At 39.9% G+C, this 19,375-nt stretch overlaps 2 protein-coding genes across 3 annotated transcripts; one reads left to right on the forward strand and one right to left on the reverse strand.

Moving 5' to 3' along the window:
* Window positions 1-1,296: 1,296 nt before the first annotated feature.
* Window positions 1,297-11,495, reverse strand: slc26a11 (solute carrier family 26 member 11). Of its 2 annotated transcripts, none has more exons than XM_063476719.1 (15): window positions 11,376-11,495; window positions 10,712-10,834; window positions 10,327-10,534; window positions 9,991-10,183; window positions 9,109-9,194; window positions 5,551-5,767; window positions 5,276-5,454; window positions 5,061-5,133; window positions 4,459-4,570; window positions 4,324-4,379; window positions 4,002-4,142; window positions 3,530-3,657; window positions 2,436-2,535; window positions 2,228-2,361; window positions 1,297-2,128 (listed from the first exon to the last, which is right to left on the reverse strand). In XM_063476719.1, exons 3-15 carry the CDS (start codon window positions 10,528-10,530, stop codon window positions 2,021-2,023), a joined length of 1,731 nt encoding a protein of 576 aa, XP_063332789.1. In that variant the 5' UTR covers window positions 10,531-10,534; window positions 10,712-10,834; window positions 11,376-11,495; the 3' UTR covers window positions 1,297-2,020. The 2 variants fall into 2 exon arrangements, with proteins under 2 accessions (XP_063332789.1, XP_063332788.1); XM_063476718.1 differs by having other exon boundaries at window positions 10,327-10,579.
* Window positions 11,496-11,555: 60 nt separating this feature from the next.
* Window positions 11,556-19,302, forward strand: sgsh (N-sulfoglucosamine sulfohydrolase (sulfamidase)). The gene is made up of 9 exons (XM_063476720.1): window positions 11,556-11,760; window positions 12,663-12,823; window positions 12,902-13,007; window positions 13,098-13,474; window positions 15,013-15,094; window positions 15,171-15,374; window positions 15,973-16,139; window positions 17,002-17,219; window positions 18,966-19,302. Exons 1-9 carry the CDS (start codon window positions 11,676-11,678, stop codon window positions 19,147-19,149), a joined length of 1,584 nt encoding a protein of 527 aa, XP_063332790.1. The 5' UTR covers window positions 11,556-11,675; the 3' UTR covers window positions 19,150-19,302.
* The last annotated feature ends 73 nt before the right edge of the window (window positions 19,303-19,375 follow it).

Raw genomic sequence — 19,375 nt, forward strand, 5'->3', positions numbered from 1 at the left:
CCATGAGTGTCTCCTGTGCGAGCGCTCTGTGACCGTCCTCGCGAGTAAAGAACTGCAGTGTGTTAGTGTTTTCCAACTCAGACGTCTCAGCTGAAGAACGGCAGGGTGATTTAAAGAAATCCCCTGTCAATTTTGTAACATATTTTAACATTAGATCTCCTTGCCTCAGATGAACAACAAACAACACCTTGTTATTCTTTATTTAACAAAAACAAAAGACAGAAGCAGCCTTGTGAAAAACTAAGCGCATTGTTATTGTTTCCATACAAAAGAGGGTAAGTGCAGTATAAGCAAAGTGCTGCTAATCAAATGCACTTACAATGATGTGAAAAAGTGTTTGCGCCCTTCATTATTTCCTATTTTATTGTATGTCTGTCACACTTTTATGTTTCATCAAACAAATTTAAATATTAGACAAAGTAAACACAAAATGCAGTTTCTAGATGAAGGTGTTTATTATTAAGGGGGGGAGAAATACAAACCTACATGGCCCGGTGTGAAAGGGTGATTGGTTCCTAAACCTAATAACTGGTTGGGCCACCTTAACAGCAACAACTGCAACCAAGCATTTGCAATAACTGGAAATGAGTCTTTTACTGTGGAGGAATTTTGGCCCACTAATCTTTGCAGAATTGTTGTAATTCAGCTACATTGGACGGTTTTCGAGCATGAACCGCCTTTTTAAGATCATGACACAACATTTCAATTGGATTCAGGTCACGACTTTAACTAGGCATCTCAAAAGTCTTAATTTTGTTTTGTTTTTTCTAGTCTACTCTACTCTGTCAGGCAGGTCGTATTTAAGTGATTTCTTGATTGAGAACAGGTTTTGCAATAATCAGACATGGGTGTGGCTTTTACACACTGCTTTTGCATTTTGGTTTAGTTTTTGTCAGAGATAACAACACAGTGTAATATGTCATGTGTTGCTTTTTCATCCGAGGTTTTATTTCAATTATTTTAAAATCTGGTAAAGACGAGATGATTTTTTAACTTGTGTCTTGATGTGTAAAACTAGAAGAGAAAGATGGTGTACTTTATTTTTTTTACGACTGCATTCTGGGGAGAGTTATGAACTGACTGTGAAAAGATGTGGCAGCAAACTAGAAGGAAAACTAGCAGAAATAAAACTAATAGAAATGGAAAAGAACTCGGACACAGTTTTTCAGTTGCAGCACTGTTGCATGGTCATCCCAAGGATCATGCCCACGACAAGTGATGATAACTTATGATCATTAAATAGAAGAATAAATGATCAGAACTATAAAAAATTCTGCATGTACACAGACACACAAATAATTTGTAATCATTTATTCAGTAAAAATCTTTGTATAAATGTGATGATTTGGGTTAAACATATAATTCATTCGTCTTCAATATTTTTTTAACCACTCATCAACTAGAGATCCTGTCCCAGCTCTCATTGGCTGGGAGGCCATGTGCACCAGGTCTCTCACAAGACTGGAATAATTTATAATATTTATAATAAGAAAAGTTTTAAAAGTTTTGCCTTTTTCCCACCTAGAAGCATTTCTTTGTCAACATAAAATAAGAGACTACTGCCTTACAGTACATTTTACACATATAAATAAATAAAATGATAGATGGCACTTGTGTTAGCCTGACTTTGCTCACTTCATTAATCAGTAACTTCTTGTTTTTAAGAGCATATTTGGTCCCACTCTGGACTTTCAACCTTAAAACACCACACAGACATCTATTAGCAAAATTATACCACATATATCCACTATTACTTACACAGTCCAGATATTAATAGATTATATTATTTACATTTACAGACATTATATTAAACTTGTGCTCCAAAGTTGTTGTGCAGTGGACAGTGTTTGTAAACTTAACAGATTTTCCTATTTCTTCACTTGGTCAGTGGCAGTCGCTGCAAACTGCCGAGAAATTACTCGCTGGAGGTAGTTTATAGATTTTTTGAGGTCTTAAGAGCCTTATAATTCCAGATTAGAGGCATCTCTCCTCTCCAGGCTGTAACTGGATAGTTTTTGTGTTAGTCATCAAGAAGGTTCCTCGACTCCATCTGCAGTGCCTCGTCCACGCTGTGATTGTGCCTGAGACCCTCCAGATCAGCTGCCAGGAGAACCTTCAGAATAGAGGGCTGACGAAGGGAGGAAGACACAGGCAGGGGAAAGCAAAAGATGATGAGTATGAACTCATTCAGTAAGGATTAAAGGTTTTTAAGGACTGAAGGGTGTACCTGCAATCCGGCAAATATCAGATGCACTTCTCGGAGTTTGAACTGCCTCAGCAGGTCCCTGAGCTCACTGATCACTGTGTAATCAATGACGCTGACGTGAGAGCAGTCCAGCACCACAGACCGTGGTGGAGACACTGGGGAAAGACGAGCAAGTAAACAGCAGGAAACACTGAAATGTGCCCACACAGACTATCAAGCATTTCATTACCCTGCAGAGCCCGAGTGTGTATGATGTGGCTGAGATACTCGGTGGCTGGAAAAGTGAGGCCACTGCTCAACTCCATCACCAACACGCCGTGATCAGTCACCTGCAACGCAGAAATGCAATATTACAGCATTAGTCTTGTTTGATACCACAGATTTCAAATGTGTCCTCATCAAAGTTATGAAAAATGTTTAGTTTTAGTTTTTACTACTTTTATTTTTAGCTTATTCATTATCAAGTATTGGCAGGGCAAGATTTAAGAAGTTCATAGAAAGTCTCAAAGTTCTGTTAACATTCCAGTTCCAGTTCTTCATTTAGTTTTTCTTAAGCCTCTCAGAGGTGGACTCGCTGGTGTATTTTGTCCTGCTGCAGAACCCAAGTGTTCTTCAGCAGAGGTCATGAACAGACGGTCGGACATTCTGCATTTTGTATTTACACTTTTTACCACCACTGTAACTGGCTCTAAGATAAACTGAAATGGTGAATACCCCACTACAAAACAACACAGTGTCTCCTGCATCTGGGTTCTAGGTTGGTCCTGATATAAGATGCAGTCTGAGAGAGTTTAGCTGCTGGAAGCTGGGCCAGTCATCACACACTGGTGTGACAGGAAGAAGCAGCAAAACATCACAATTTAACTCCATGATGACTTTTCTCTGGGTGGATAAGGATGGATCCAGCTTTGATTCACGTGCCTACAAAAAGCAAATGTTTAACCCAGGCAAATACTAACAAAAAAAAAAATCTTATGTACCGCTTTTAAGACATTTTCAGTCAAATCATCCTTAATCATTGTCCTCTTCATCAAGATCATATCTTCTTCTCATTTTAATACCAAGTTTGCTTTCTTCATCTCTCCCTCCCCTCTTTCTCTTTTCATGTATTTTTTACATTATTAGTACTTTACGGATTAGTATTTTATGACTTTTAAGACCATTTTATGACTTAGTATTTGTGACCTTCTTAATTGTTTTTTTCTCCTGTTTTATGCTTGTGAATTCCTTTAACTCTTTACCCGTGATATTGAGTCAAACAAACTCACTTCACATGACTAGTTTCATACACTGCTTGCACACAGACATAAAGAGATAACGCACCTCTATCTGGGGTCTGGCCATACTGTAGAGCAGCAGGGCTCCAGACACAGCTATACCTCCTACGATGCCGTACTGCACCTCCCAGAAACTCATCAGGAACGTCACAAAAAAGGGGAGAAGGTCCAGCTCTATGGGGGATAAATTATCATCATTAACGTTTAAGTGCCTTTTACATCCTCCATCGATACTAGACGTTACACATGTTATATATTATGTTCTTGCCTAAAAATGGGGGACTGAGACGGTGACTGAGTCTGGCTCCAGACTCCACAATTCTCCCTCCCATATAAAGTCGTTTACAACAGTTGACAAATTGAATTCAGTTCAATCATTTTTTTCACATCTTTTCTATATATTTTGGCTACTCTGTATAGTCGAATACAAAGAACTTTGGGTAAACTCTGTTTTTAATTTAAATATCTTACATAAATAAAAGTGACTTGACTAATTAAAATAGCAAGATGACACTCACTTCGTATCCTCCACATCTTAGCCACCACACGGTAATCCACCATGGGAGCCACTGCACAGATGATGACAGCAGCTAGAGAAGCTCTGGGGATGTAATAAAAGGCCGGCATGAGGAAGGCCAAGGAAAGTAACACTATTACACCTGCAAGAATAAAGAGAAAGGAAATCATGAAACATTTAAAAACTGTATAAACAACATAAAATATGATATTTATTTGCACCAAAATAGCAAAAAAGGTGAGGATAATTTGATGTATGACAACATAAATGGCCACAAGGGGGCAGAAGAGGAAAACGTAAAAGCTGAAAGTGTCACAACTTACTGGTGACAACCCCTCCAGCTGGAGTGCAAACTCCAGTCTGGGAGTTCACAGCTGTCCTGGATGTGAAAGAAAACATATCAGAATAAACATAACTTTTATTATAACTATGAAAATAACACACACAGACACACAAACCTCCCAAAGCTGCCTGTGACAGGGTAGGCTGACACAAAGGAGCCCATGATGTTGGTCACTCCGATTGCCAGCAGCTCCTGGTTGGCATCGATCCTGTAGTCGTTCTGACTGGCTGAGGAGAAACATTAAGTTAAAATCAGCCAACAGTGTGATGAGAAAAACATTCTTTAGCTGCCTTTATTATCTAATAACTATTTAATGAGTAGAAAAATGCTTTTGAAACATGTTACGTTTTTAAAAATGTATAAAGTATTGATCTTTATTAATTTCATCTTCATGATGAAGCCTTAAATTGACAGCCATGTTGCACTTACAAGCTAAATACATGATAAATATTATCATTGCTATTGGAGTTTTATATGTTTACAGTGTTAGTTTAACATGTTAAATTATGGGACTGTCAGCTATTAGTTTTGGAGATACCAGATTAATAAAAATAAGTAAGAAGTGTGAATATCTGTACCATATTTTATGTCTATCATTTAAGTTTGCCCGAAGACATCTCATTGAAGAAGTGGAAATGTCAAGGAATTACCACCATCATTATGATTATCCTCTGAAACCAGTAACAGGAAATCATTCATATGACTAACATTACTTACCAAATGCTTTCGCAATAGCAATGCTCTCCAACAGGCCCATGAAGGGGATCACCGCTAGCCCTCCTCCAAAGTCCTTTAAAACACACAGAGAGGAAGACGAGACAGTCAGCTGCTCTTTCTGAGAGCAGAGGGATTCTGGAAGTGAAACTTTCAGCTCAATCATTTATCGAAAAGATCCAGTGTCTTCATCAGGTTACTGGCTGTTTCCTCCTTACCTTCACAATCTCTCCAAAGGAAACGACGGTGCCGTTGGCTGTAGTGTCAGAGGTGGGTGGAGGCCTGAATGGTGGCAGTCCGCGGGTAGTTTTTCCAGTGATTGTGAAGACGTGATTACCATACGTCTCCCAGGAAAATGCTATGAGGGATGCAGCGATGACCACTGCAGCGTTACGCACTGATGATATAAAGAAATACAATAAAAATGTAATGAACAGAATATTGTTATTTTTTTAAAAGAGAGACACGTTTACTCAAACACAAAGGTACTCACTGGTAGCTACAGCCCACACTACTTTCCTGGCATACATGGAGCAGGTGGAGTCACTGTCAGAGGTTAGACTCGACTTCATGACCATCAACGTGACCAGCAGAGCGAGACAAATCAGACCAAGAACCACATCACCGATCCTGGCCTCAGGGATCTTGTGGAAGGTGTAGTAAACCTCCAGGAAAAACTGCCGAGGGACACCCTGGATTCCCAGAATATTCTAGAAAAAAAGGAAGAGCGGGTAAAACCACTGACATTATGAATGGAAAAGGAAAGGGCAAGAGCAGATTACACACTCAGAGCAATCAAAATGCACTTTTGAGTATAACCTGAGTATTAACATTTAATGTTAATCAGTTCACCAACAAGCAGTGAATGATGCAAATCCACCAGTAAAAGCTCAACACAGATTATAGTGCTCATTGGCCACATCTTTGACCTGTCTGCATGAGGTCAATGGGAAATTGATAGGGTGTCTTAGTGTTTGTGTGATTTTGTGGGAAACCACACCACAACTTTTTTCCTTTTTTTTGAAGGCAACTATTAATTTTATTGCATTTGATGTATGCATGTGCAAGCAAGTGCAGCTTTCACATAAACAGACATTTATGAGAGGTGTGAGTTTGCGAGCCCTGAAAGATTTCAACTTGCATTAATAAAGAAACAGTGATGCAGAATAGAGAGTTTTAAGACACAGACTTTTCAAATATTTATTTACTAAAGTCAGAGGTAAAGCCATGTGCTTAGTTTGTAGAGAGCAGACTGCTGTGTTTAAGTGTTTTATTAAGAGACTAAACCACAGAGAAGTACAAGAACCTGACTGAAGCAGAGCGGGAATGTACATCAGAGCCTGTGCTAGTAAAAAGAAAAAGCAATAAGGAGTTTTGTAGGCAGAAGGAGAACATGCAAACTCCACACAGAAAGGACCCAGCAGGTGGATTCAAACACACAACCTTCTAGCTTAGAGGCAACAGTACTAACCACTGGTCCACCCAATGCTCAAATCATTATTGTGGTGCTTTCTGGTGACTTTTCTATTTTCTTAGATGACAGTAAGCTAGTTGTGATCATTCTAGAGATTATTTTTTTAATTCTGTGTGCTTCCCAGTGTATTTTTCAGCACTGCTTCTGTCATGATTCTGGGTCTTTTACCCAGCGTTTTGTGTTTTTTGGTCTTTTCAAGTTCTGTTTATTTTTCATTATCTTTAGTTTGATGGTTTTGGTTTAGACTTTCACCTTTGTGTACTCCCTTAGCGTTTCAGTCTTGAGCATTTAGTTCAAATTACTGTTTCCTACCTTTTCCTTCTATGCCAGTTCCCCTACGTTTAGGCTAGTTCTGTCTGCAGTTCCCTTTTAGTTATTGTGCCTCTCTTCCTGTTTTACTTTGATACCATTTTGTCTCCTTTACATTGTGTTTAGTCTTACTTTCTCTCCTGCCTCATTGTGTCGATTATTTACACCTGTGTTTATTTGCCCCAGCTGTTCCACATTCCCCTGATCTGCCTTGGTGCAGTTCAGGGGTCCGTTCTTCGTACCTCGCTTACTACATCCAAGATCAAATAACACATCCAAGATCAAATCATCGCGCCAACTTTGAGCTCGCTATTCCGGTTCTCCGAACACACCTGTTGTTGACGATTAGTACAGCTGGATGAAGTAATGTGAGATCACTGGGCGGCTTAAAAGGGGCTACGCATCGATAGTAGAAACATTGATCGGCAAAAATGTCGAAGGAGCGTGCTCAGTATTTTTCGGCAGCAGAGCAAGAACTCTTGATTGAGGGATTTCAGGAGTTTCAGAGTTTAATTAAAACGCAAGGGAACACTGCAAAGGCTGCAAAAGCAAGGAGAGAGGGCTGGCAGAAATTTGCTGACAAATTAAACAAATTAAATATTATATCATATTATATTATATTACATTATATCCTCTTTCACATTAGAGCCACAACAGGACCCACTAGAACATGGGAACAAGTAAAAGTGAAATATAAGAATATTCTACAGAATGGTAATAAAACGTCTTGATGCATTCTCAATCATCCAGGTAAGTAAATCTCCAAAAGTTGATTCTGTTCATCTGGACGTAGCGTTTTGTGGGAGAAACGTTTCGTCACTCATCCAAGTGACTTCTTCAGTCTCAGCTGACTGCAGGTTTCCCCAACCTTATAAACAGTACATTTGCATAATGACTGAAACCAGCCCACTGAAGGAACAATGGGCTGTGAGGTCAGTTCCTTAATCATAATTATGCAAATTACCATGACCATTGATCAACAATCGCTGACCAAAACCACTGATCAGTGGTCTTTGATCAGTGGTGTTGGTCAGTCTTGCACCTTCCGCAATGGGTTGCTCGCGTACAAACGGACAGGACATGGCTGCGACAGACTTCCCAAATCCACCTTCGCTTTTATAGCCGTGGTCTCTCATCTTGATTACACGAAGTAATTTACTATTACTACTCTAAAATATGAATTACATCTGAAATAATCAAATACATGAAATAGAATGATTAATAGTACATTTCCCTTTTTTTAGGAAATGACCTGTATGTATCTGTATGAAATCAATAAAAGAATGCTGCATTATCTTTAGTTACATTGATAATATTTATTTATGGAAAAACAGTGGAGAAATATCGCTGTTGCTTTCGTATAAATGAAGCGGACATACCTGAGTGGCCGCGATCTAATCCTGTTTACATAAAGTAAGCCTGCTCCCAAGCAGGTTTACGCTTACGGATCTGTTGCTATGACAGCAAGTCCCGGATGAGCTTCGGAGAACCGAACGATCCAAGATCACGCGAAATCGTCAACAATCAAATCCAGCTAACTTACTTAGCGAGGTACGAAGAACGGACCCCAGGGGTGCACACAAGTGGTCCGCAGGTGCGCATTCGCTGTCAAAATAAAAGACGCGCACCAGATAAAAAGTTGCAACACGCGTTTGCTTACATATAAAAGGCACTGTTTTTGTCCGCTAGAGTGGGTTTTTCATGGCATATTCTGCACCACATCTCTGTGCATTCATCATTTGTTTGAAGCCAGCTCACCTCCTGCAACCACTTTTCCGAGAATATGCACTTCTTTTGCGGTTCGGACTCCTTCTGACATTTCTTTGGAGGTGGAGGAACACCAAAGTAATTGCTTAAAGGAGCTTGCTTCTTCGACATCTTTAAGAGTCAAAGTCAAATTTCTGTCCTCCTCCAGAAAATCTTATGTACGCAAACGTGCGTTGCAACTTCTTATCTGGTGCGTGTCTTTTATTTTAACAGCGAATGCGCACCTGCGGACCACTTATGTGCACCCCTGGTGCAGTTATACCCTCAGTTTGGCCCTTGCTCTTTGTTATGTCATCTGTTATGCCTTCCTGTTTTCTCTGGTCTCATCTCCATCCTGGCTTCTGTTTATTTATATAATACTTTCCTTTCTGTTTTGTTTTTTCATTCTTTTAAAGACTTTTTCCCTACTGAGGCATACAGTTTGATGTGTTGTATATGCTGAGATAACTCTAAGTATGTGTGTGTTTAGTTTTTGCTGTGTGTGCATGTTTTCACTCTTACTTTGACTTGGCCAAATCCAATAGTTACTGCAGCAGCACACGTGAAGCCTTTTATTACAGGAAAAGAGATGAAGTCCAGAAGGAAACCTGCAGAAGACAAGCAAAGTAGTGGATGATTTACAGAACCAAGACATTATTAAACCTTCCAGATTTCAAATATTACAGTAACTCTTTAAGGAAAAAATATAAATTCTCATTCGATAAGGAGCTTATATTCGTAGGCTGCCCATTCATTGCCGGTTTACCGTAAAATGACACAAGACTAGTAAGTCATTTAAAAATAACCCACAGCACAATTAAGTTTGGATCGGGTCCTGGCCAAGGAGAACATGAGACAAGGTTTCATGTTCTCCTTGTGCCTGTGGAGTTTGCTCCAGGTACTCTAGCTTCCTCCCACAGTCCAAAGACATGCTTGGTCGGGTAATGGCAATTCTAACCTAGATGTTAATGTGAGCATGAATGGCTAACTATCTCTGTGTGTCATCCCTGTCCAGGGTGTATCCTGCGTCACGCCACATGAAGGCGGTGAGGGGGCTCCAGCTCCCTACGACCCTGAACTGGATATGTGGCTAATGAAATGGATGAACAGATGACTATTTAAGATCCACAGATTTTATAGTAGACTGTCTGCCTCTAAAATTTAAGTTCCTACATGATAGTTACTCGATTTTTGTGATGTTGTTTTTACTTTTGGACTTCACCTTAAATTTTACATACTGGAGGATAAACTACCAGTGCTCTCAGACTCACACAACAATGTGTGTTATTGTGAAAAAATATTTTGTTTTGCTTTCAGTGGTTCACAAGTTTTTGAATAAATTCAGGACAAGCCCAAAACTGAAATCACAAGCTTTCCACATGACCTCGGGAGCACTCCTCTCACCTAATCTCAGTAACGCCATCACAGCTTGGATGAGTCCACAGAGGAGGCTGAGCAGCACGGCTCGGTGAGGCTGCCCTCCCACCACAGAGGAGCACAAGAGGGACATGATGGCCGTGGGGCCCAGGGTCACGTCCTTGGAGGTTCCCAGAAAGGTGTAGATGAACCCCCCCATGAAGGCCGAGTAGAGTCCAAACTGTGGACAGAAAAGTAAATAAAGTCTGAACTAATTATGCAGCTAATTATTTTTTCATCTTAAAGCTCGTGTCTCAGAAAAAGAGGAAAGCCAAATTAGTTATCCAGAGGGAGGTGAACCCTAAAGGAAAGCCTAAGACTCGCCTGCACGGGAAGGCCGGCCACTTCAGCATAAGCCAGCGCTTGTGGTACAGTCGTCAATCCAACAGTGAGACCCGCGAGGACGTCCATCTTTAGCCACTTCAGGTTGTACTTTGGCAGCCATGAGAGGATGGGCAACCAGGCCTTCAGGGTGCTGTAGGAACAGCAGCGCTGGGCTGACTGTCTTCTCATCAGACGCCGCTCCATCACACTTAGAGGTAAAGACCGACGGGAGAGGAATTCAGCAAAGAGACATCTGTAGCAGAAAAAAATAAAATGCACAAAACAAAAGCCACACACACAAAGCATGAGTTCTCCCCTCAGCTTTAAATGTCATCAGCTTTGCTGGGTGCTGCTCAGGTTCCTGTTTTTTCCTTTTATTTCCTACCTCCTGCTGAGATATGCAGCATTCAGGAAAACGCCACAAAGATGCTGCTCATGCAAGCAGGTGTCAACCTGTTTGTTTGCATTTCTTCAAGCCGAGGACATATCTTCAGGTGCATGCTGTGATCTGCGTGCCACACAAAAAAAGAACCATTCACAAGCTCACCGTGTGTCATTTACAATCATATGACGATCATATGACAGCTGGGTGCTTTGCATATCTGTATGTGAACAGTCAGGACATTTTTTTTTCATGAAGTCACCTTTACCTTCAAACTATAAACTTCCTCATCAGAAAAGTCCAACAGACAGGTCCACAGTCTTACGTGAACTTGACCTCAGACTTTATCTCCCACTGTGTCTGATTATGAGTCTATGTTACCCAGACTATAACAACCTTGTAATTATCAAAAAATAATGATAATACACTAAAAACAGTGATGAGTTTGAGTGCAAGAGAGAAGAATGCACAGAAGAGACTGAATTCGTATACTACAGAATGGAAACAAAACAGAATAAAATAGAAATTTGACAATATGATATAAAATAACTCCACAGTGTTTAACCGAACTGAACTAAAATAGACTAAAATAGACGAGAACAGAGCAAAATAAAGTAGAAAGGACTAAATAAAATAGAATAGAGTAGAACAAAACATAAATTCTTACACAGCGTGATGCTTTCTCTTGGCTGGGCTGTGATTTTTTCACGTCCTTCTCTACTGTTCCTTTTGCTAAACCCACTTCCCCAAAAACATTTCGCTGACTAGGCGCGAGATAAGTCGTTTCCTGTTGTTTTTTTCTCCTCACGTGACTTGTGTCATGTGACTCCAAGTGGGCGGGGTTTGAGTTGTTTGAGGAAGCATATTTCACGTCGTTCCAACGGTGCCTTTAAGTGCTAACTTTAGCGAGTTTTATTTTCATATTTAAAGTTTATTTTTCTGTGGAGAAATAGAGGTAGAGGCCAGCATGCTCCCTCGGGTTGTTCTTAGTATTTTTTTAGCATCATGTTGCATCGGAGAGTCCGAAACAAGAAATGTGCTTCTAATAATTGGTGAGTTCACGTTTTTGTGCTCCTGGAGAAACTATAAATCCTTTCTGTTATATGGCTGGAAATTTAAAATGCTGAAATATACCCTCCTGTTGCCATTACAATTCTCTACAAAAATCTCGAGCCACCCTTTAATTCGTTATATAACAGAGGTTCAGTAGTTCCCAAAGTTTTTCATTGGACATTGGCTGCTTGTTTACTCATTTTCAATCCACTTAAAAGTGGCAGGCTTAAAAAAAAAAAAAAACTATCTACAGCATAAATGATTAATGAAAGCGAAATGGGGAAAAGGCTAAAGTACACCAAATTACACAAGAATTGAACTGAAAATCAGCAGTAACAGTCTTTTCTCCATCTTGAATGCACACATAAATCCAAATTTGAGATTGTTGGTTCAAATCATTGTTAGTATCTACAGAGAAGATCAGGAGAGAGGTACAACAGCGAGTGTCTACAGCTATCTGTAGGATAGATAGGCAGAAGTCGGTTTGTGTGTTACAATCTTGAGCCGGATGTTTTAACCTTCATGCAAGTAGATTTTATTATCGTACAAATATTCTATAAAGGAATATGTTTAAAGTAAAACTAATCTAAAATGATCTGTCAGAAAATGCCAAACAATTGGGAAAAAAATGAAAACTATACTCAGGGAAAAAGAAAAATGTCAGTGTCTCTTTACATGAAGCCTGATCCATCAAGAAACACTTTTCCTACTTAAATCCTCTGCACTGAACCCCAACCTTAAACCCATCCTGTACTTCTGAGAAGAACTGGAATTGTGACTCAAAGCCTGACTTTGCAAAGCAGTATGTAGATGACAAAGATTTTAGAGATTATTAAAAGTCAGTTATGGGCATTTTGTTTGAGCCCCCGCATCAGTTTCTGTCTTTTCCTCCTCCTCACAGCTGATGATGCAGGTTTCGAGACAGAGGTTTATAACAACTCTGTGGTCCACACGCCTCACCTGCGCTCTCTGGCTCAGCGCAGCGTGGTGTTCAAGAACGCCTTCACATCTGTCAGCAGCTGCTCACCCAGCCGCTCCGCCATCCTCACCGGCCTGCCACAGGTGAGACACACACACCTGTAAATGCCTCTCATTAAAGCGAGGTGAATTATTGAGGTGTGTTTCTCTTGTGGTTTCCAGCATCAGAATGGCATTTATGGACTTCATCAAGGAGTCCATCACTTTAATTCTTTTGATGAAGTACAAAGTCTGCCGCTGCTTCTCAAACAAACCAACGTACACACAGGTAGATAACAAAATGACCCGTTTTTCTCATGTCTATAAATAAATCTTTCTTATTTTTTACTTTTTAAACTCACTGATTCTTTCTTCACAGGTATAATTGGAAAGAAGCATGTTGGCCCTGGATCTGTTTACCCCTTTGACTTTGCCTACACAGAGGAAAACAGTTCTGTCCTCCAGGTGGGGAGGAACATCACTCGCATTAAACTCCTGGTCCGCAAGTTTTTCCAGACTCACAAAGAGGAAGCCTTTCAACGAAAGAACGGGAAAAAAGCAGAAGAAAGTAACCGGGAGAATATAAAGAATGAAGAGAGGCCATTTTTCCTTTATGTTGCCTTCCATGATACTCATCGATGTGGACACTCGCAGCCCCAATACGGAGCCTTCTGTGAGAAGTTTGGGAATGGTGAAAAGGGGATGGGTAGAATCCCTGACTGGACACCACAGTATTACACACCAGACCAAGTAAAGGTCAGAGAAATCCCAGTTTCTGCTTTAATACCTGTTTTATGTCATTATTTTACTGTTTTAAAAAGAAAAAGGCTATAAAAATCAAAGCAGGCTAGTCCATTTTGCTGAAATTTCATTGCAGCAGCTGACATTGTTGTATGCATGCCTGACAGTGTCGGGGCATGCTCCTACTGAGATGGTAGATGGTATCACGGGGAATTTCCTGATCTCCAGATCTGGACCCAGACATCACTGAGCTCCTAGATCGTCTGAGGTGCAACCTGGCAGCATCAGATAGCATGAAACATAACATACCAGAGTTGTTCTATTGGATTTAGGGGCCCAGTCGGTGGTATCAGTTACTTCATCCTCCAGGAAGTGCATGCATACTCTCGCCACATGAAGCCAGGCTTTGTCGTGCAACTGGAGGAACCCAGGAACCAATGTGCCATTGTACTGTGTGTGCTGTTGCCTAGCCTGTAGAAGTCTGTGCATCCCTGCATGGATATGCTTCCCCAGACCATCACAGAACCATCACCAAACTGGTTATGCTGAACAACATTACAGGCAACATTACTCTGCAACTTCTCCAGACCCATTCCTGTCTCACATGTGCTCAGGATGAGCCTGCTCTCATTAATGAAAAGTACAGGGTGACAGTGGTGGACTTACAAATTCTGGCATTTTATAGTAAATGACAGTCAGGCTCTATGGTGCGGGGCAGTGAGCACAGGACCAACTAGAGTACACTAAGCCCTCAGTGCACCGTCATGAAGTTTGAGACATTCACACCAGTGGCCTGCTGTAGGGCTCCAGATCAATATCCCAGAGGTTGGCTTGATGCTATACTCTGGTTAAAAAGTGTTTCTTTAATTATTTTTGAGCAGTGTATGTACAAAACTGTTTACTGTAGTAGTATGTTTTTATTTCTGGGATTGTGTCTCCTAAAATGTGGCTGTGCAGATTTCTGCAAAACTGCTCATTCAAACGAAATGAGTGAGTCAAGTCATTTGTTACAGGAAACTAAAGACAATAAATAAATGAAATTAAACAAAACATATACTCAGGTTTTTGTGAGAACAGTTAAACCATCTGACTGATTAAGTTGTATAAAAGTTACGACTGTTTTGGCCAGATGTCATATTTTTCACACCAAGTCAAAAGTCTGTTTAAATGTCAGAATTAGCTGTAGTTACAGTTACGTGCTTTGGGAGTGCATTAACGTTAATAAAAGTGTGGTCACTCATGACGTACTCGCCTAACAATAAATATTAAACGGAGTACTCATCGATGATGGTTTTACCACTGACTTCATATTTGACCAAACACCAGATAAAGCATTTAAGATTTGGTCTTGAGCTCATTGCTGCTTTGCATTACAGCCTGCACAGGCTGCAGTTGAAATTAACAGAAATTTCCAAATGCCAAAATTTTCCAGTTTGTCTTAGTCTTTACTTTTTTCTTTTTTTTTTACTTTTCACGTTACCATGATGGTTGAATTAAAGCTACAGAACTTTAACACATGATAATGCAGAATTTCCTCATCTTGTGCACTTCAGGTTCCTCCTTTTGTGCCGGATACACCTGCATCACGAGCTGACTTGGCTGCACTGTACACCACAGTGAGCCGGCTGGATCAGGGTGCGTAACGGTTTTATAACATAGAAAAAGAAGGTTGTAAAACACTAAACTACGATGTTGCGCACATCCCCTACAGGTATCGGTTTAGTTCTTCAGGAGCTCAGAGAAGCCGGTTATGAGAACGACACTCTGATAATCTATAGCTCAGACAACGGTATCCCCTTCCCGAATGGCAGAACCAACCTGTATCACTCTGGAACGGCAGAGCCGATGCTGGTGTCCTCTCCGGAGCACAGGGAGCGATGGGGAGACACCAGCAAGGCCTACGTCAGCCTGCTGGGTAAGAAAATGGAAGATAAAAGGGAGGATGCAAATGGACCTTTTCACAGTATTTTAGGTCTTAAAATTAAGCAGCTATCCATTATGAGCACAGAGTGAGCTGCAGGTTAAAGTTAAATACTTATACCACTCATTCCTAAACCTTTCTGGATTGTGAATAACAAACAATAAAAAAGTTCTAATAATTACGATCCAGTAAAGTAAAGAGTGACAGAGCAGAAGAGTCAGTGTGTTGATCTGAAGCAGCCACTAGATGGAGACGTAACAACGGAGCATGAAATATTGATAGAAGGATAAAAAAATTAATAGATTAATAGACTGTACGAGTAGGGGTAGAAGTATCTTCTCCACCTATAAACAAATACTAACAAAAATACAGAGATATGTGGCTTTCTTTTTCTTTCTTTTGACGGTGTTGTATAAATATGAGGGTATCCCTTAGTTTAAAATGTACTATTTAAAGCTAAGGGGTCTTATATTTTGGTCTGTGTGCCTATTTAAGAATTCCTTTAATTATTAGTAACTTAAGTTGAACATTTGTCAGTTTTTTGTTTGTTTGTTTGTTTTTACTATCTTTTCTTTTCCTTTTATTTTTACAGACATCACTCCCACCATCCTCGACTGGTTCTCTGTTCCTTACCCATCCTACAGCCTACCTGGCACCCCTGCCTCCCAGGTCCACCTCACTGGCCGCTCGTTACTCCCTGCTTTGGTAACTGAGCCCACCAGCTGGCACACTGTCTACTCCAGCCAGTCCCTGCATGAGGTCAGGAGATCGCCACCACTTTATCTTGATCAATTATTTTTATTTCTAGCTCTAAATTTTAATTTTAAGAATAAGAATAAGAATAAGAACAACTTTATTTATCCCGAGGGAAATTCTTTTGTCATGTACATGCTCAAAGCAGCAGGAGAGACAGAGGAACAGATGAATAAGATATAAGATATACAATATATACAATAAGAATAGTGTACAGTAATATACAGTACGATAGTGCAAGACATAGTATCGGATAACTCTAACGAAGTAATATACATAACTATATCCTGGTGAATAAATAACTTAACTATCAGTGTAGGCGATTCTAGAAAGTGACAAAGTATTGTGCAATAGAATAAAGGGAGTAGCAGCGTATGATGGGGGGATGAAAACAAATATTCAATAAGTACTCTTAGGTAATATTGCATGGTCTGGGAGGGAACAGAATAACATAGGTAATCGTCTCAGGTTTGGACTATTTTGGACTCTACTGTGGTAGCCTTGCTTGAGTCTCAGTTTAAAATATTCCTTATCTAAACTGCTGATGAGCTATTTCCGCTCCTCTTACTTGAAGCCAACTTTTTTTTCTGATTGGCTGCCCCTTACAAGCTAGAGATTTGAACAGCAGTGGGCTGCTGTGCTTACAGCCACACTGAGCCAAGAGTAGGGAAAAAAAGTCTAAAACCAAGTGCTTAGAGCAGTGTGAAGCTTTTGGCTCAGAAGGATTAATTGCACGTACACTGACATCTTTATTTTAAATTCGCTGTTGCAAAAGTATTAATAAGACAGAAAATCAAGAAAAACATGACAGCACCACTTTAATGAGAGAATAAAATGTCTTTAACTAAAACTTTCGCTTTGATTTCAGGTCACCATGTACTACCCGATTCGCTCTATTCAGCAGGGGCCGTACCACCTTCTGCACAACCTGCACTACCGTATGCCCTTCCCTATCGATCAAGATCTGTACGTGTCGCCCACCTTTCAGGACCTGCTGAACCGCACCACGCTGAGTCAGCCGACACACTGGTTTAAAAGCCTGGAGCAGTACTACTACAGAGCTCGCTGGGAGCTGTACGACACCAGGTCTGTAACAGCTGCTGTCGCTCACTTTGTTAGAGCTGATCCAGAGAAGCAAACACGACCTTATTCCTGATAAGTATCAGTCCCTGCAAAGGACGGGAGTTAAAAGGTCTTCACGGAAAAGTGGATCACAATACTTGACCTTGATCAGTGGATGACAGGGGCATCCACCGATTCCAGTGAGATAAACCTAAAACAGCTGATTTAGTGACAAGGTAACAACTTTGTCTCAGAAAACAAAGAGCAGAGGTCAAAAACAGAAAAAGAATCACATGTTGAGCAAATTTTATTAGCCATGATTGTTCAGATTTTTGTTTTTGTGATGAATCAGTATTTAAAACTTTTTTTCAAACACTGTTGCATTTGATGGTAAAGATTCCTGCCATGAATCTCCTGCCCTCCACCCACATATTCAACAACACAGAAAGAGACATGCATGGTAGGTTAATTGGTGATTCTCAATCTGCTATGGATGTGAGAAGGATAAAGTGCTTAAAGAGTACAGAAGAAACATGTACTGGTTAAATGCAACTCGTCTTTTGAAGCACTTTGAGTGGTCACTAAAAAAATGCTGTACATAAATAGCAGGCTGTTTCCATTTAAAGCTTTTTATTTCACGGTCTGTGTGTCCGTAATTGTTCACTGCAGCAGAAACAAGTGAAAAACTGAGGAGGATGTTGATAACGAGCTATGCCGTCTTTCACACTAAAAATCAGCAGCACCGCCTTTGCTGTGACTTTTACACTGAGGTTAATCAGTTGTGAGTAGAAAACGTAGATGGTCCACTAGTTGAGACACATCATTCACATCTTATATCAGACCGTTAACAGACTGTTCCCTCAGTTCCTTAGAGTGTAAAGCTTTTTTAAAGATGACATTCATAACAACGGATGAAGGTGACTGTTAGCTGAAGAGTGAACAAGCACAAACGTAATCAAGTTTCTTTTTTCTCAGTTTTTCCAATAATGAACACTATTGATAGTCTAAAACTAAAACTACACCACAGATTGGCTTTGAAAACCACATTTAGCTTAATTTAAAACTGATTTTCAACAACCTGATTGAATGCACAGTATAAAAACATTTAATGAATGACTTATAACACACTATAATGAAGGCATACACTTGTATAAGAACATTTTAACGGATTATTACTTGTCATAATTTATTTCACCATTCATTTTTTACTCCTCGTTCCTGCTGTGCTAATGACTGTTGACCTAAAGGTTTTAATTAATGAATAATATACGAACAAAAACGCCTTATTTAAATGTAGATATGTAGTGCATTTAAAAAAAGTATTTGATTGTAATATTAAGCTTTTTAAAGCAAATTAAGAGTTAAAAGTTGGTTTCATTCTTAGGCTATGTTTAGTACTTTTAAATGTAATGTATGGGGGAAAAACACCAGTCAGATATTATATTCGCAAATAAAATGCTTATTATTTTCACTGGAAATGGAGGCAAAACAACCATTCTGTTATTGAGTTTAGGGTTGTGGAGAAACTGTAGCCTATCGCATGTGTCATGGGGTGAGATTCATGTTAAACCCTGGACGGTTCAACAGTTTAATGCCAACATATTTCCCTGAAAAAATGACTAATTTTAATAAAACTAACAGAAGAGTCATTTTAGTAAATAAAACTCATTATTTTTGCATTAGATGGAGGGATTTGCAGTGAGTAATTGTGGTTTATGAGCTCAGTCTTTCTAAAATGTTTAAATATTAATAATTGCATCGCTAACGCAGGACAGACCCACTGGAAACGAAGAACCTGGTGTCAGACCTGTCCTACAGAGCCGTGCTGGAGAGCCTGAGGCAGGATCTGCAGAAGTGGCAGTGGAAGACTGGCGATCCCTGGGTCTGTGGACCAGACTATGTCCTGGAGGACAAACTGGAGCCGCACTGCAGACCACTTTACAATGGATTATGAGGGACCCTAATGGTACCTTCAATCATCTTGACTGATAAAGCTCTATGGATGAGGGCATTTATTTTGTAAAATACAAGATGTTTATTTTAATTTCAAATTTTGTATGTGAGTGATGCTTTTAATGCTTAAAATAAACAATTTTAGTTGCTTTAATTTGTACCGTCCGCTTTATTTTACTGCATAATTTAATCGCTCATCGTTTTTCTCTGTCTCTGTACATTTAAGG

The sequence above is a fragment of the Pelmatolapia mariae genome, linkage group LG6 (genome assembly GCF_036321145.2).
Source record: "Pelmatolapia mariae isolate MD_Pm_ZW linkage group LG6, Pm_UMD_F_2, whole genome shotgun sequence".
Taxonomy (NCBI): Eukaryota; Metazoa; Chordata; class Actinopteri; order Cichliformes; family Cichlidae; genus Pelmatolapia; species Pelmatolapia mariae.

Coding starts and splice junctions, on each gene's coding strand:
- slc26a11 (XM_063476719.1), bottom strand. CDS start 10,530: ATGGAGCGGCGTCTGATGAGAAGACAGTCAGCCCAGCGCTGCTGTTCC. Junction 4,571..5,060: donor TGCTATTGCGAAAGCATTTG/GTAAGTAATGTT, acceptor GTTTCTCCTCAG/CCAGTCAGAACGACTACAGG. Junction 2,536..3,529: donor TGGCCAGACCCCAGATAGAG/GTGCGTTATCTC, acceptor TCTGCGTTGCAG/GTGACTGATCACGGCGTGTT.
- sgsh (XM_063476720.1), top strand. CDS start 11,676: ATGCTCCCTCGGGTTGTTCTTAGTATTTTTTTAGCATCATGTTGCATC. Junction 12,824..12,901: donor TCCTCACCGGCCTGCCACAG/GTGAGACACACA, acceptor TGTGGTTTCCAG/CATCAGAATGGCATTTATGG. Junction 13,008..13,097: donor ACAAACCAACGTACACACAG/GTAGATAACAAA, acceptor CTTTCTTCACAG/GTATAATTGGAAAGAAGCAT.